This window comes from Canis lupus, chromosome 12, assembly GCF_011100685.1.
Source record: "Canis lupus familiaris isolate Mischka breed German Shepherd chromosome 12, alternate assembly UU_Cfam_GSD_1.0, whole genome shotgun sequence".
NCBI lineage: Eukaryota > Metazoa > Chordata > Mammalia > Carnivora > Canidae > Canis > Canis lupus.
The window spans coordinates 64,186,035-64,200,908 of record NC_049233.1 but is presented as its reverse complement, the minus strand read 5'-3'; the positions used below and the strand labels follow the sequence as shown (position 1 = coordinate 64,200,908).

The window sequence follows — 14,874 nt, the reverse complement described above, 5'->3', positions numbered from 1 at the left end:
TCTAAGCTCACACTTAGTAGGTCTGAGTGTGCAGTCACACTGGCCTTCTACAAATAATGGGCATCACCCACTCCGATTACTCCTCTGACACAGCCGTTACAGAATAAATAGCTGACTTTATCAAAGGTCTCCAGATTGGCAGCTGGTGAGGTAGCTCACATTACTCATTAAGCAGGTTCTCCCTCACGTGTTTATCAAACAGACCTCCTACTCTAGAGCCTTACTTCTCCAAGAATTCAGATAGAATGAAACCGTTTGGTTTAAAGATCAAAATGCTGTGAAAATCCTGGCTCTTTCAATAAGGAATAAATGTAGGAACAACTTGGGCAGTTTATATTTCTATTTTTATTTTATTTTTTCGACTTGGGCAGTTTAGATGCTCATGTTTCACAGACGCTCCCTGGGAGGTGGGGCAGTGAGCCTGTGGGAAGGGGAGAGGGTCTGGGGCTTTACAGGGGCCCCTCCTTACCCCAGCCACCTTCCCAAACCACATTGAGCACCCCAGCCCAAGCTCACCTCCAAAAAGCCAACTGACTTCTCCTACTTTGCGCTTCCCCAGCCTTTACAGCTCACAACCCAGCGAGCAGTTCCCTGGGCCATCACCTCCTGTAGCATCTGTCTGCATCTGGCAAGCCAGAATGGGCCAGAAACTCCTCAAGGACAAAACACTGAGTCACACTGCGAGTTTCCCCTCAGAGCTCCTGGCCCAATACCATCCATGCACAGAAGTCACTCAATAAATATTTGGAAAAAAAAAAATCAATGAATTTAACAGTAGGTAGTCAGCCTGTTGAGCTTGATTCTTCCAACGCATGGTATCCTTTCATTTAACAACACCCCTCCCCCCCCAGGACACTGCTTTTTCTTCATTTCAATAACTAAGAATTACTTTTCAACCTGGGAGCAAAAATATCACTAACTTCCCTAACATTCTAAGGAGAGAAATGGGGGTGGGGGGGGGGGGATGTTTAAGCCACACTGAGTTCCAGAAAAAGTTCTGTGAGTTCTCTTAGACTCACAGGTGTCAAAGCTCCAGGGTCACACTGAACGTAAGCCGGTTTGCTCCCGGTTTCCAAATTTGCAGCACAGAATGCCCTACCCAGGAATGCGGGGGTGCATTTTGAATAAAAGAACTAGCCCAGGAGGCACCTGGGTGGCCCAGGGGGTGGGCATGGGCCTTTGGCTCAGGTTGTGATCACCGGATCCCAGGATTGAGTCTGGCCTCGGGCTCGCTCCCTGCGGGGAGCCTGCTTCTCCCTCTGCCCCTGTCTCTCTGCCTCTCTCTCTGGGTCTCTCATGAATAAATAAAATCTTAAAAAAAAAAAAAAAAAAAGAATTAGCTCACATCAGGCTAAGGGGTCTTCTTTCAATCGAGTAAACATTGAGTCTCGGGAGATTTTTACATCCACCAAACTGAATATTCTATCAGAACAGGAATGAGCAACCCGACTGGGCTTCCCAAAGTGTCCTCTTCTTAAACCTGTGCTAACCAGCGCTTCACTGTCTTAGTTACGATGTGGAGGGGGAAAATTCGTGCACAGACCCATCTGCCCCGAATGCAGAGACCCCCGCGCCCCCCAGACCCCCGTCCCCTGCACATCGGCCAGAGCTCCACCAGCAGACCCCTGCACAGCTGTGGACAGCCCCAGCCCCCCCGCACCGCCCCCCCCGCACCTGAGGACGGCCCCCGCCCCCCCGCCCCCACTTACAGGGTCACCTTCGTGGTCACCGTGGACCTGCCGGCGCCGAGATGGTTCCTGGGCCTCCCTCCGTCGGCGTCGGGAGCAGCGGCCGGCCGGCCCGGCTCTCTGCCTCGGCCGTCGGGGTGGCCCGGGGCCAGGCCCCTCTTGTGCTCGGGCCTGATCTCGGGCAGCAGCGTCGCGCTCTTGACCGTGAGCTCGCGGGGCCCGCCCCGGGCCGCCCCGTCCGCGCGGTCCTCGGGGGGCTCCCCGGCGGGCGCGGCCTCGGGGCCTCGGCTCCGGCCCCTCCTCTTGGCGGGGGACGCGGCGGGCGGCGGCGGGGGGGGCGCCGGGCCGCGCTCCGCCTCCCCGCGGGGCTGCCCCCTGGCCCCGGGGCCGGCCTTGGCCTCCGCGCCCGCCGCCGCGGCAACGCCCGGGTCGGGGCCCGCCGGGGAGTCCCCGCTCCCCGCCGCGTCGGGCGCCCGCTCGCAGCCGCTCCCCGGGCCGTCCCCGCCCGCGCTGTCGGGCGGCGCCGCGTCGGGCCCCGGGGACTCGGCGGACCTCTGCGACCTCCGCCGCCTGCCGGCCCGGCGGCCGCACGACCTCCTCTCCATGTCGTCGGGGTCGCCGCAGTCCTCCGGCCCGGGGGCCGCGCCCTCGCCCTCGCCCTCGCCCGCGCCCGCGCCCTCGCCCTCGCCCGCGCCCGGGGAGACGACCAGGGTCAGCGCCGCGGGCCGCGCGCGCTCTCCGGGGCCGCGCCGGGGCCCCGCTCCGCCGTCCGCCGCCGCCCCCGCCGCCGCCCCGGGGCCCCCGCCCGCCTCCGCACACCCGGGGGGCGCCCCCGCCGCAGCCCCGGCGCCCGGGGCGGCCTCCTGCTCGCCGCCAGCGCCGCGGGGGGCGCCCTCCCCGGGACCGCCCGCCCGCGCCTCCGCGCGCCCCTGCCCGGAGGGACTCTCGAGCGGGGAGGGCAGCTGCTTGGCGGCCCCTGGGACGGACCCTCCCTCTGCCTCCCGAGGCTCTAATTGGGGCGCATCACGCCCCGGGCCCCGCGGCCCCGCCGCCCCGCGTCCGCTGGCGCACGGGGCCCGCCCGGCGTCGGGGGGCGCAGCGCGCACGCGGCTGTCCGAGGGCCCCCCGGGCTCCCGCGCCGGGGGCCTCTCCTGCGGGGGAGCCTCCTCGCCCGGGTCCCTTTGCTTCGGCTGGCTGCCCTGAGGTTGGCTCTTGTCACTCTCTCTTTCCGGGGGTTTGGAAGAGGTCCCATCCTTGGGAGACGCGGCTTTGGCGTGGGAGCCGGAGGGGCTCTCCACCCCGCTTCTGCCGGACCTCCTCCGGCCGGCCGCGAACAGGGTGCCGAGCTTCCCCAACACCGGCTTGCGTCTGTTTTCCTCTGGTGGTTGCGCCCTGGACTGGAAAACAAAAGGGGTTGGGGGTGGGGGGGAGAGAAACGATGAGAATCTGCGTTTCCCACCGCCCCCCCCCCCTTTAGGAGTAAGCACGTGGCAGAAGGACAAGCCAAAATGGTAGCGACCAGCCCACCTGCAAAAGTAGAGACCTGTGGTTTTTGCATGTGCTACATGCACTCCAACAAAATAAACTCGGATTGTCACATTTTTTCTTAAGCCCCGTCTATGCTTGGCGCTACTTGGGATAACATTTCCTGCTACTAGAATCCTTGTGTTTTATTATTTTAAAGATTTTTATTTATTTATTCATGAGAGACACACACACAGAGAGAGAGAGAGAGAGAGAGAGAGAGGCAGAGACACAGGCAGAGAGAGAAGCAGGCTCCATGCAGGGAGCCCGATGTGGGACTCGATCCTGGGTACCCAGGATCAGGCCTTGGGCTGAAGGTGATGCTAAACTGCTGAGCCACCCGGGCTGCCCGAATCCTTGTGTTTTAAAGGGAAAATCAGAAGGTCCAAATACTCAGGCCTACAAACTCAACAGTTCCCAGGTTGCTCCAGCTTTTGCTTTTTGCCTCCTTCAATAAAGATGCAATTTCAAAACAGCCACGCGTGACTACACGGTAGCAGTAAATACACGAGAGTATCTTAAAGATTTTATTTTAGAGACAGAGAGAGAGAGAAGGCATGGGGGTGAGGGGGGCGGTGGGGGCGGCAGAGACAGAGAGGGGCAAGCGGGCTCCCCGCTGAGCACGGAGCCCCCACACTGGGCCCATCTCCGGCCCCCAGATCCTGAGCCCAAGTCAGCCGCTCAGCCCGACTGAGCCACCCAGGTGCCCCCAAAGTATCTGAAAGGGGAGTTTAAAAAAAAAAAAAAAAGAAAGAGAAAGGGGAGTTTTGCTTTGTTTTGAAAAAACCGCCCTTTCTTTTTGTAGGAAGAAAGGAAAACGAGTAAAAAGCTCCGGTGGTCTTTTCTAGAACAAAAAGAAGCCACCTGGGTCCAACAGAACTGCAAATGAAAACTCTTAAGAAACCCAGGGCTCCAGCACCTGGGCGGGCCTGCGCTCCCCCAATGGGAGAAGCTCCGGGGACGCCCGATGCCCTCCCCCGGCCCCCCGCGATCCGGCTGCTGCGAGGGGGGGGGGGGCTCACCCGAGAGGCCTCGACCCCGTGCGGAGGTCCTAGGAGCGCACACCCGGGAGTACCTGGGGGCAGGGGGGCATCCTCCCCTCCGGTCCGGGGGGCGCCCAGCGCCCCGGAGCGACCTCGGCGGGGGCGGAGGGGGCCTCACAGTCCCGCAGGCCTTCAGGGGGGAGCCCCGGCAGCATCCCCCCCACCCCGTGGGAAGGGTCCGGGAAGGGGGAAAACGTGCACCTGTTCCGTAGCCTGGAGCCCAACGGCCCGCACCTGGCGCGCCCGAAGCGCGGGGCGCTCGAACGTCCCCACGGAAGCAGACCTCCCAGTGGGCGCCTTTCCTAAAGGAGGGCGAGCCTTCAGGGCAGTTTTTTGGTTTTTTTTTTTTTTTTTTTTTTTTTTTTTTTTTAAACAATATTAGCTGTTTAGAGAGATTCCCGAGTCACACCTACGAGCAGCTGCGTTAGCTTTGCGGGGCATCCCGCCGCGGGCCTCGGGCAGGACGGGCCTGGAAGTGCACGGGCCACCAAGCCTTGGTTGAGGCAGCTCCAGCAGGGTAACTCCGCGACAGCCTAGCCAGGTGGGGTCACCCCGGGCAGGAAGGAGGGGAGGGAGCCAGGGCAGCGGAGGGACCAAGGGGTGAGATGGGGGGCGGGCAACAGCCACAAGATCACACCCAAGTCCTCAGCCTCCACCCGGAGCTCCTTCAGCTCCACCGCGGGGACCCTTTGAGGACGTGGGGTGGGGGGCACCCCTGAGATAGAGTCAGCCCAGAGGAAGAGACTGTAGCAGGCCCTACACCCCCGGAATCGGCTCCTGAGAAGTGCTCATGAATCACATTTACTGACCAGCCCTGAGTGACCCTTTGGGTTTGAGGAGCACCTGGAGGGAGCTTGGGAACTAGCTAGGTGTTGCAGCCACTGGGAGCTTTTGTGACTGAACTGGAACGCTTCTAAAGTCTAACCAGATTTTGATTAATAATTCAATCCTACAACAGTTATATAAAGAATATAAGAAGAATTCCTTGTGCAACTTAGGAAGAAAAATAAACATTCCAACTGCCCAAGGAATATACTTGGATTCTTAACTCTAAGTCAAAGGTATTACATGATTTTTAAACATAATTCATGCTTACTCAGCCCTTCTTAAGGTGCTAGACCCTTGCAAAGAGATTTACATAGAATCCCATCTAAGCTTCCCAACAGCCCCTGAGGGAAGTGCTCTTTTAACTGCCCATTTGCCAAGGTTTCTTAGCTCTGGCCAAGGTTGCACAGCCAGTAGTTTTTCTAACTCCGGAGACAAACTCAGCACTGTGTCTCCACTGCCTGGACAGGCTTTCACACATACTCTAAAGAAGTGCCCGGAAAAAAAGGTTTGAGTCTGTTGGCTCAGTTTTAGCCCATGTCAAAGGAAAACCGCTAAGTGTATCGCTCTGTCCTGCCCCTCATGGTGCAGCCCATTGTTCCCATGGGGTTGAAGGGTGCCTGGTCAGCGCTCCTCTCTGCTCAGTGCTGGCATTTTTTTCATTTTTGGCTGTAGCTGCTTTTCACAAAACCGATTGCTCTTGGTAGCTGGGCCTCATCAACCACTTGACTCCTCCTCCCCTGAGAAGGGCAGCAGCTTATCACCTGTCAGGCTACTGTTCTGTGTACTCAGCTTCCTAGACTTGCAGGGTTTTGCTTGTTTACACATGAATGTTCACAGCAGTTTCATTCACAACTGTCAAAAACTGCAAACAACTCAGATGTCCATCAAGGGTGAATGGTGAAACACACCGTGGTACATCCATACAACAGAGTACTACTCCACGATAAAAAGGACTGAACTTCTGATGCGTGTAATGACGCAGAGAAATCTTTAAAAATGTTGTGCTAAGTGAAAGAAGCCAGACTCAAAAGGTTCCGGACTGTATGGTTCTATTTATATGTTATTCTAGACAATACCAATCTAATATATAATCACAGAAAGTAGGTCAGTGGTTGCCTGAGGGTAGGGAGGGGGTGGGGAGGGGTGCAGTGTGACCGGAAAGAGGCGCCAAGGTACTTGGGGGGTAATGGCCACGTTCTATATCTTAATTGTGGTGATAGTCACACACATGTACCTATCTTTCAAAAATCATCAAACTGTATACTTGAAATAGGTCCAATTTGTTACATATAAATTATATCTTAATCAAGTTGGTTTAAAAAGAAAACAACCGGGATCCCTGGGTGGCACAGTGGTTTGGCGCCTGCCTTTGGCCCAGGGCGCGATCCTGGAGACCCGGGATCAAATCCCACGTCGGGCTCCCGGTGCATGGAGCCTGCTTCTCCCTCTGCCTGTGTCTCTGCCTCTCTCTCTCTCTGTGTGACTATCATAAATAAATAAAAAAATTAAAAAAAAAAAAAAGAAAACAACCCCTGAGAAACAATCCATCTGGCTCAGATGCACATTTCATAGTTCTTAGACAATGGGAGCCCCGAGTACATTTTAAGAGCTAGGTCCTCATTTACAAAAAATGCAGCCTCCCCCAGGAGCCAGGTCCCTAGCATCGCCAGCATCGCCAGCGTATCTCTAGGCAAGGCGCTCCGTTCATCTGAACTACAGTTCCCAGTCCTATCTTTGAGAAACACTCCTTCTTAAAATAGGACGCGCATTTCTTCTCAGCCAGGGATTTTTCTTTCCAAGTGTTTAGGGAGGAAGAATGAGCGTGGCAGGTGGAAAATGAAAAACTAGATGGCCAGTGAGTTGTCCACAGAGTAGGGACCTTCTTACTTAGGAGCCTTCGCACGGGGAGTGCTAATGGTAGGAGGGGACCCAGCACCTACCCACTGTCCATTGGGAAGGGGAGTGTTTTGCAAAGAGGCCAGAGGGCCAATCAGTCTTTTTCCTGCTCTCCCAGGCCCCTCCCCAGGCTCTCCCAGTCAGAAGGTGGGGAGTTCTTGGGCTGGGTGTTCACAGATCTCAGGGAGCACTGCAAGCCCAACGCCGCCTCCTTCCCACTTAGCCCTTTCCCACGTACTCTGTGCCCGCCTTATTTAAGGCAGCCTGCACACCTCACTGCGCAGAACCTGCACTCGAATCCTCCTGTCACCCCTGCCTGATTGGGAGGGGTGCAGTCCACAACAGGACTACCTCAGAGATGGTCCGTGGCTTGTGTGCTAGGGCTTGTTCTAGAGAGCTCTTGTGGGCTAATGTCAAATGGAGCTCGTGAGGGGCGTGTGCAGGCGTCGAGGACAAGCCCATCCAAGCTCCAGGGGCGAGTAGAGGCCCAGGCACAGTGGCTGCGGAGCCGTGTTGTGATTCCCAACCTCGGTGCAGCAACACCTGCTCTGAGCAGCTGCCACTTAGTACAAGTCGCCTTGTACTGTTGCACACAATTTCAGAGATCTCTGCGATCTTCTCAACTAGTGGGGGGTGAAAGGTCAGGAAATACAGGATAAATTGTTAATTTACAATTTACAAACTGTTAGCATAGGAAAATGTCTGGACATCTCAGGCCCCAGACTTCCCCACCCCTCAAACTGCCTAATTGCCTACTGAAGTCATTGCTTTAAATTTAGAAGCACTTTACCCGAAGTCAGGTTTGGAGGTTGAAGAAAAATATGTTGAGCATATTACATGAAAATGTAATTAACATACTGTTTCAAAATAAGTCTTTCACGTGTTTCCCACCTTTTTGTTGCCCAGTGGAATATAAGTCCGTTAGGAGCAGGAAAACCGGCTTCTCTTGCTTTCCGAACACTTAGCACGGGGACTTACAAGGGGAGGTGGACAAGAAGCATTTGCTGCTACTAGAATTTGCAACATCCCTTCTCCCTTCCAACGCTCTTGGAGATAAGGAGAAACAGGATTAGGTCTAAACAAAACCAAAACAGACTAGAAATCTTTTTTTTTTTTTTTTTGCACAGGACTTAGTGTGGCCAAGAACTTGCAGCTCTGTTCTGCCCAAGTGAGGACTCTGCAGGGCAATGTAGCTGCTGGTAGACAAACTTGCATTTCTTCAGGGTGACTGCTGGCTACCCGCCCAAATCTGACTCGAGAAAGCAGGTCAAGATCTTTTAACATGTACTCACCTGTGCCTCCTACTAAAGCATGGTCGTTGATGTACACAAGTGACTCTTTTTTGGAATACCTGTGATTCCCTAAGCACTCACTTTGATTTCTGGGGGAAAAAAAATGCCTTAAAGTAGCTCCTTCAGTTTAGCCATGATGAGGAAGGAGTCTCATGGACATTATTGTAAATGATAGGATGGCAGGTTACTTTGATAATACCTCCGGCTCTCAACACAGGTGCATATGTGTTTGCATTGGGGGGAACTTTGTTTTCTGCATAGGTTTTTAAAAAAATCATTTTAGTTGTGTGGCTTAAAAAATATAGAGATTTAAGCTACTTCAACTTTCAAAAACCCTTCAACTTTTTTTTTTTTTTTTTTTTTTAAGGAGGTTCCACACCCAACCTGAGGCTTGAACTCATGACCCAGAGATCAGGAGTCCCACACTCCACCCATGGAGCCAGCCAGGTGCCCCACCCATCAGTTTTAAAAAGTAAGGGCAAGGGCTAGAAAATTCTGTTCGATAAGAGAGAAATGCTTTTGAAACACATGACAGCTAAAGAATAAAGATGGAGAATGGGGACGGGGAGTGGGGAGAAAAAAGAGAGAAACAGTCAGGGACAGTCTGATGTAGCGTCAGGATGCAAGAGAGAGAAACACACAAAAAGCAAGAACGACTTTCATGAGGAGATATTACTCTTTTCTTACAACTTCCAGGAGGTTTATGCTAAAGACTTTTTTTTTAGATTTTATTTATTTATTATTATTATTTTTTAAAGATTTTATTTATTCATGAGAGACACAGAGAGAGAGAGAGGCAGAGACACAGGCAGAAGGAGAAGCAGGCTCCATGCAGGGAGCCCGATGCGGGACTCGATCCCGGGTCTCCAGGATCCCACCCTGGGTTGAAGGCGGTGCTAAACCGCTGAGCCACTGGGGCTGCACAATGCTAAAGACTTTTAGAGTGAAAAGTAAAATCGCATTTTGCCACTGTATGTGTATGCAGCAAATTATCATCCCAGCCCCAGGACCCCAGAAGGTACATCTAAGGGAGGATCCAGGGATCCCTGGGTGGCGCAGCGGTTTAGCGCCTGCCTTTGGCCCAGGGCGCGATCCTGGAGACCCGGGATCGAATCCCACGTCGGGCTCCCGGTGCATGGAGCCTGCTTCTCCCTCTGCCTGTGTCTCTGCCCCTCTCTCTCTCTCTCTCTCTCTCTCTCTCTCTGTGACTATCATAAATAAATAAAAAAAAAATTAAAAAAATAAAAAATAAAAAAATAAGGGAGGATCCAGAGATGGATCCCGATACTACAGACCGAGGTTGGAAGAGGCATTTCAAATTACCTACTCTCCTCTCTATCCCTCATTTTGTGTTCTTCTTTCCCGTATTGCTTGTGCTAATAAATATGGCCCACCCCAAACACACACACACACACACACACACACACACACACAAATACATAAAATGGGGCAGCCCGGGTGGCTCAGCAGTTTGGCGCCGCCTTCAGCCCAGGGTGTGATCCTGGAGACCCGGGATCGAGTCCCACGTCAGGCTCCCTGCATGAAGCCTGCTTCTCCCTCTGCCTGTGTCTCTGCTTCTCTCTCTCTCCCTGTGTCTCTCATGAATAAATAAATAAAATCTTAAAAAAAAAAAAAAGAAATACACAAAATGTAAAAGAAGAAATGTTCACATAAATACACTTTGACCTATTGAGCACTCAAGCTTTTCATTTTAACCTTTTAAATAAATTTTTCTTTTTTTTTTTAAATTTATTTATTTATGATAGTCAGAGAGAGAGAGAGAGGCAGAGACACAGGCAGAGGGAGAAGCAGGCTCCATGCACCGGGAGCCCGACGTGGGATTCGATCCCGGATCTCCAGGATCGCGCCCTGGGCCAAAGGCAGGCGCCAAACTGCTGTGCCACCCAGGGATCCCATAAATTTTTCTTTAAATGTTATACAGTTCCCTCTCGCAGAGCATGCTAAATATAAAGTACTACCTCTTAATGATTCTGGAGACAGAACTATGGGCCTCGGTTATTCCATTTGTGCTGTGATAATGCTTTCTTCCTGGGCTGTTACAATGAGTGAAGACCACGGCTTCGCACTAAACAACCCACAGACTATAATATGGTTAGTAACAAGCAGGCCTTTGGCCAAAAGACATGTAAAATCAACCATTTTTGATCTACAGTATGACTTCATACGGTGCAGTGAATAATACTTTACATTAGTGGGGGCACCAGGTGGCCCAGTGGTTGAGCATCTGCCTTGGGCTCAGGTCGAGATCGAGTCCCTCCTCAGGGTCCCTGCATGGAGCCTGCTTCTCCCTCTGCCTGTGTCTCTGCCTCTCTCATGAATAAATAAATAAAATATTTTAAAAATATATTTTACATTAGGCTTTCAGAGCCTCTCTTGGCCGTCAGGCTCCCCTGTCTCTCGGGAGGGACACTTACTTGCCCTGCACTGTTTCCAGGATGTCAGCACTCCCAGTGCCCACCCCACCCTGTCTCTGTGGCTCATTCTTGTTCTCCATGTTGTTCTTGATCTCTTCTCCTTCCATTCAACTTCAGGTGATATGTACTTCTCTACTTTCCACCACAATATGTTTGGTTTCTCTCTTTTTTTTAAAGATCAATTTGTTTATTTATTTTAAAGAGAGAGAGAGAGAGAGAATACCCACACAAGTGGTGGGGGGTGAGGGTAGGAGGGAGAAGGAGAGAAAGAGTCTCAAGCAGAATCCCTGCTGAGCACAGAGCCCAAATTAGGGCTTGATCTCGGAGACCCTGAGATCATGACCTGAGCCAAAGTCATGAGTTGAATACTCAACCCACTGAGCCACCCAGGTGTCTCTGTTTGTTTTCCTTTCTAGCTTCAAGCTACACAATGATCACATCCCATTGTATAAAATCATAGGTATACTACTGGGTCAAGGAAGTGACAGCTTGTTTTTTTTTTATTTTCAACAGTGTCCTGAAATAGAGGCATTATTGAATATGAAAACCATCATTAATAAAATAATTAAATGCTTATTATTCCAAAAGTATGTTTTGCTCTTCCAGAGGGTTTGATGAAGAAGCAAAGAGTTTCTTTTGAAAAGTAGACTCCTGGTTCCAGGTAAAAATTGACCTCAGCGGGCGCCTGGGTGGCTCAGCTGGTTAAGCATCTGCCTTCAGCTCAGGTCATGATTCCAGGGTCCTGGGATTGAGCCCCATTGTCAGGCTCTCTGCTCAGCAGGGGAGTCTACTCCTCCCTCTCCTTCTGCCCCTCCCCACTGCTCATTTTCTTTCTCTCTAATAAATAAAATATTTAAAAACAAAGAAACAAAAAATAAGTGATCTTAGGATATTCAGTGTTTGACAGAAGCAGAGTGAAACCTAATTGTTTAAAGCCACAGACACTTGATCAACCAGAAAGGAAGATAAAATCATAGAATGTTTAAATTGCAGGATTGTTTAATTCATTCGTTCCACTAATCATTCTTGAGAGTCTGCTTTGTATTAGAATTTTCTCCTTTCCTTAAAGAGGCAAATCATAACCCCAAGAATCTAAGTAATTTTCCTAAGACACAAGTCAGGCTTTCTAAAAGTTTAGGGGCACCTGAGGGGCTCAGTCGGTTGAGCATCTGCCTCTGGCCTAGGTCATGATCTCAGGGTCCCCACATGGAGCTCCCTGCCCAGCCTGCTTCTCCTGCTCTCTCTGCTGCTCCCCCTGCTTGTGCTCTCTCTCTCTCTCTTTCTGTGTCAAATAAATAAATAAAATCTTTTAAAAATAAAATAAAAAAATTAGTTTAGTAATTTTTCCCATTTGAGGTTATATCATAGAAAAATAAGATTTTATTTACTAGAATATGATTTGTACACCACTTGAGGAATGTCTGACTGCATGTGGTACGTTAAACCTGTACTGCTTTGCAATACAAAAATGGACATGATCGAGTCAGCAGCAGATAAGCTCTCACTTATCACGGAGTGCTGCTGTCTTTAGAATCAGACAACTCTGTAAACAGTGGATATTTCTGTTTGTCCACCCTTCCTCACCCTTGTCTGTGCCCCAAGCCCTTGACTATGCTGGAATATGGAAACTGACCCCCTTACCCTTTGGCTTTGGTTTGGTTCAGCCAGTGTAAGACACTGATGGGACATAAAACAGAGGGACTGGGGTGCGCTCAGGTGTTTTTACCCCCCACCCCCCTCGTTGTGCTCTGGGTTGGGTGTGGCCAGGTGTGACCGAGTGTGACCCTGTGGACTCTGTCAGGGAGCCTTCCCTGCAGCCATACTTCTCTGCAGTTCCCAATGACTGAACTGCTTCCTCCTCTTGCGCAGTCAGGCCTAGGGTGGGAAGGCTCTCAACTGGTGCCTGCAGGGGAGTGCTTGACTCTCCTCTGCTTGGGGTAGAATCAGGTTCTGTGGGGCAGGACAAATTTTGAGAGGTTTCTTTAAGACAAAGAACCCCAAATTCTGGATTACAGATTAAGGGACAGGATTTTGGAAAAGGCCACGTGAGCAAAGGGCTGGGAAGCTTAAGCTTCTTTCACTTCTCTAGGTTTCCTTAACACCTTTCCCACAGTTTGTAAATAGTCCCTCAGTATTTTCCTCAATTCTCCCGGTGCTCTGATCTCTGGGCCGGGATCCTCACTGACACTGTGTGCCCGATTACAGGACACAAATAACTCACGATGTTTCTCTGTGTGTAAATTGATCAGAGTTTGACCAACTTTTTCTTTTTCTCCCGAAGGTGAAGAGAACTATCACACTGAATTGATTTGCTTTATAGTAGAGATAGTTAATCCTAATTTGGTTAATCCTAATTTTTTCCCCCTATGCACAACGTGTAACTAGGAGGAGACTACGGAATTTGAAATTTATAGCACAGTATTTCTTACCACCTCCTGGACTCTATGTGTATCTCAATTAGCATAATCAAAACACCAACTAGTTAGTTCCTAATTGAAGAAGCTTAGCCAGATGGGAAAATGGAAATATGTCCTTGTGAAGTAGTCAAATTAGTTCCTTTTTTATTGACCCAGAACTAAAAAAAACATGTTCTTTATGCACTTGAAAAAGAAGGACTCGCACAATAGCTCGTGTTAAAGGTCAAGAATAAGGACTTCTATACAGAGACTAGGTTGGTGGTTACCAGAGGGGAAGGAGGGGGGTGGGGGTGAGCTAACTGGGTGAAAGGTCACAACTGTAAGGTGCCCTGCAGTAACTAGAGTTACGGTGGCAGTCACTTTGCAGCATATGTACATAGGAAATTGTAATGCATACCTGAAACTTATACCATAGGTACTAATTTTACCTCAATTAAAAAAAAAAAAAAAACATCTGGGGTCCATGGGTGGCTCAGTCAGTTAAACGTCTGACTTTGGATCAGGTCATGATGTCAGGGTCCTGGGATCGAGCCCCACATTGGGCTCCCTGCTCAACGGAGAGCCTGCTTCTCCCTCTCCCTCTATCCCCACCCCCCGCCCTGCTCTTTCTCTCTCCAATAAATAAAATCTTAAAAAAAAAAAAAGTCCTTTAAACACTAGAAAACTCTTATTGAGTCTCAGAATCCAAGTACTCAAATCCCAAGGAATAACCTCCAGTTAGGTCACCCATATATAAATGATGTGATGAAGAAGATAGGGAATGAATTAGGAAGAAGAGTGGGAAGCAGCCCCAGAGAGGCCTGTGGCAGCATGCCTGGCTCCCCCCACCAGGCACAGCTAGTGGTCAAGCCCACTGGAAGGTGAGGGAGGAGGAAGAGAGAAGGAACTTGGAGCTGGCAGTTCCATCAAGAACGAAGCCTCTCCAACACAGCCCTATGCACCTACGCTGTCTCTGAGACTTCTAGTGACCTTGAGGCTTAAGGTTAGTTTAACCACCTTGAAAAGTATGGCGGAAAATAATGGAGGTATTTCTAGAAAATGGTACAATGTTTATCTTTCAATTCATGTACATATATCCCCCCCCCAAATTTCTCAGTTTTTCCATAATTTCTAGTGAGAATTACTGACTTGCTGGCAATATGCTCCAAATTAAGAAGCACAGTGCATGCTTTCATGAAAAGAACTCAGGAATATTACCATATAGGGATCAAATCATTCACCCTCTCAAAAAAGTCCTCATCTGTCATACAGGATTATTGAGAAATCCACATGAAATGATACACATGAACATGCTTTGAAAAGCCCAAAGTGACCGAAGACAGTGGTGGCCGGCATAATGGATAGTCTGATGTTTCATGGCCCAAGTTGAAATTGTAGAAACTGAGTAAATAATAAGATTACTTTATGACTCTCAGTTGGTGAGGTGGAGATGAGAACAGCCGTATCAACTGTAATTTCTAAACGCGTTAGCGTGTCTGCAGAACTTGGAGTATCGTTCGTTGCTTCTGAGTGCTCGCCTTCAATGTGTCATGAGCAGAATAAAGCGAACAAACAGATGTCTACCCCTTTCTCTTTAGAGCTTTTTTCCTCCAGGTCATAATGTATAGAAGATATGCCACTAGGTAGAGAGGACACCATTGGGTCATGCAATGTAAAATAGAACCTCACTTTCTTTTTTTTTTAAATATTTTTTTAATATTTTTTTATTTTATTTATTTATTCATAGAGTCAGAGAGAGAGAGAGGCAGAGA

The 14,874-nt window shown here is 50.3% G+C and overlaps 1 protein-coding gene across 1 annotated transcript in view; it reads right to left on the bottom strand.

The window, feature by feature from the left end:
• CRYBG1 (crystallin beta-gamma domain containing 1) overlaps positions 1-14,874 on the bottom strand; it is a 200,687-nt gene that overhangs the window by 45,257 nt on the left and 140,556 nt on the right. The window contains exons 3-4 of the mRNA XM_038555056.1: positions 2,396-3,085; positions 1,710-2,314 (exon numbers count right to left, since the gene is read on the bottom strand). Coding sequence (XP_038410984.1) covers positions 1,710-2,314; positions 2,396-3,085 — 1,295 coding nt within the window. The remainder of the gene's footprint in view (positions 1-1,709; positions 2,315-2,395; positions 3,086-14,874) is intronic.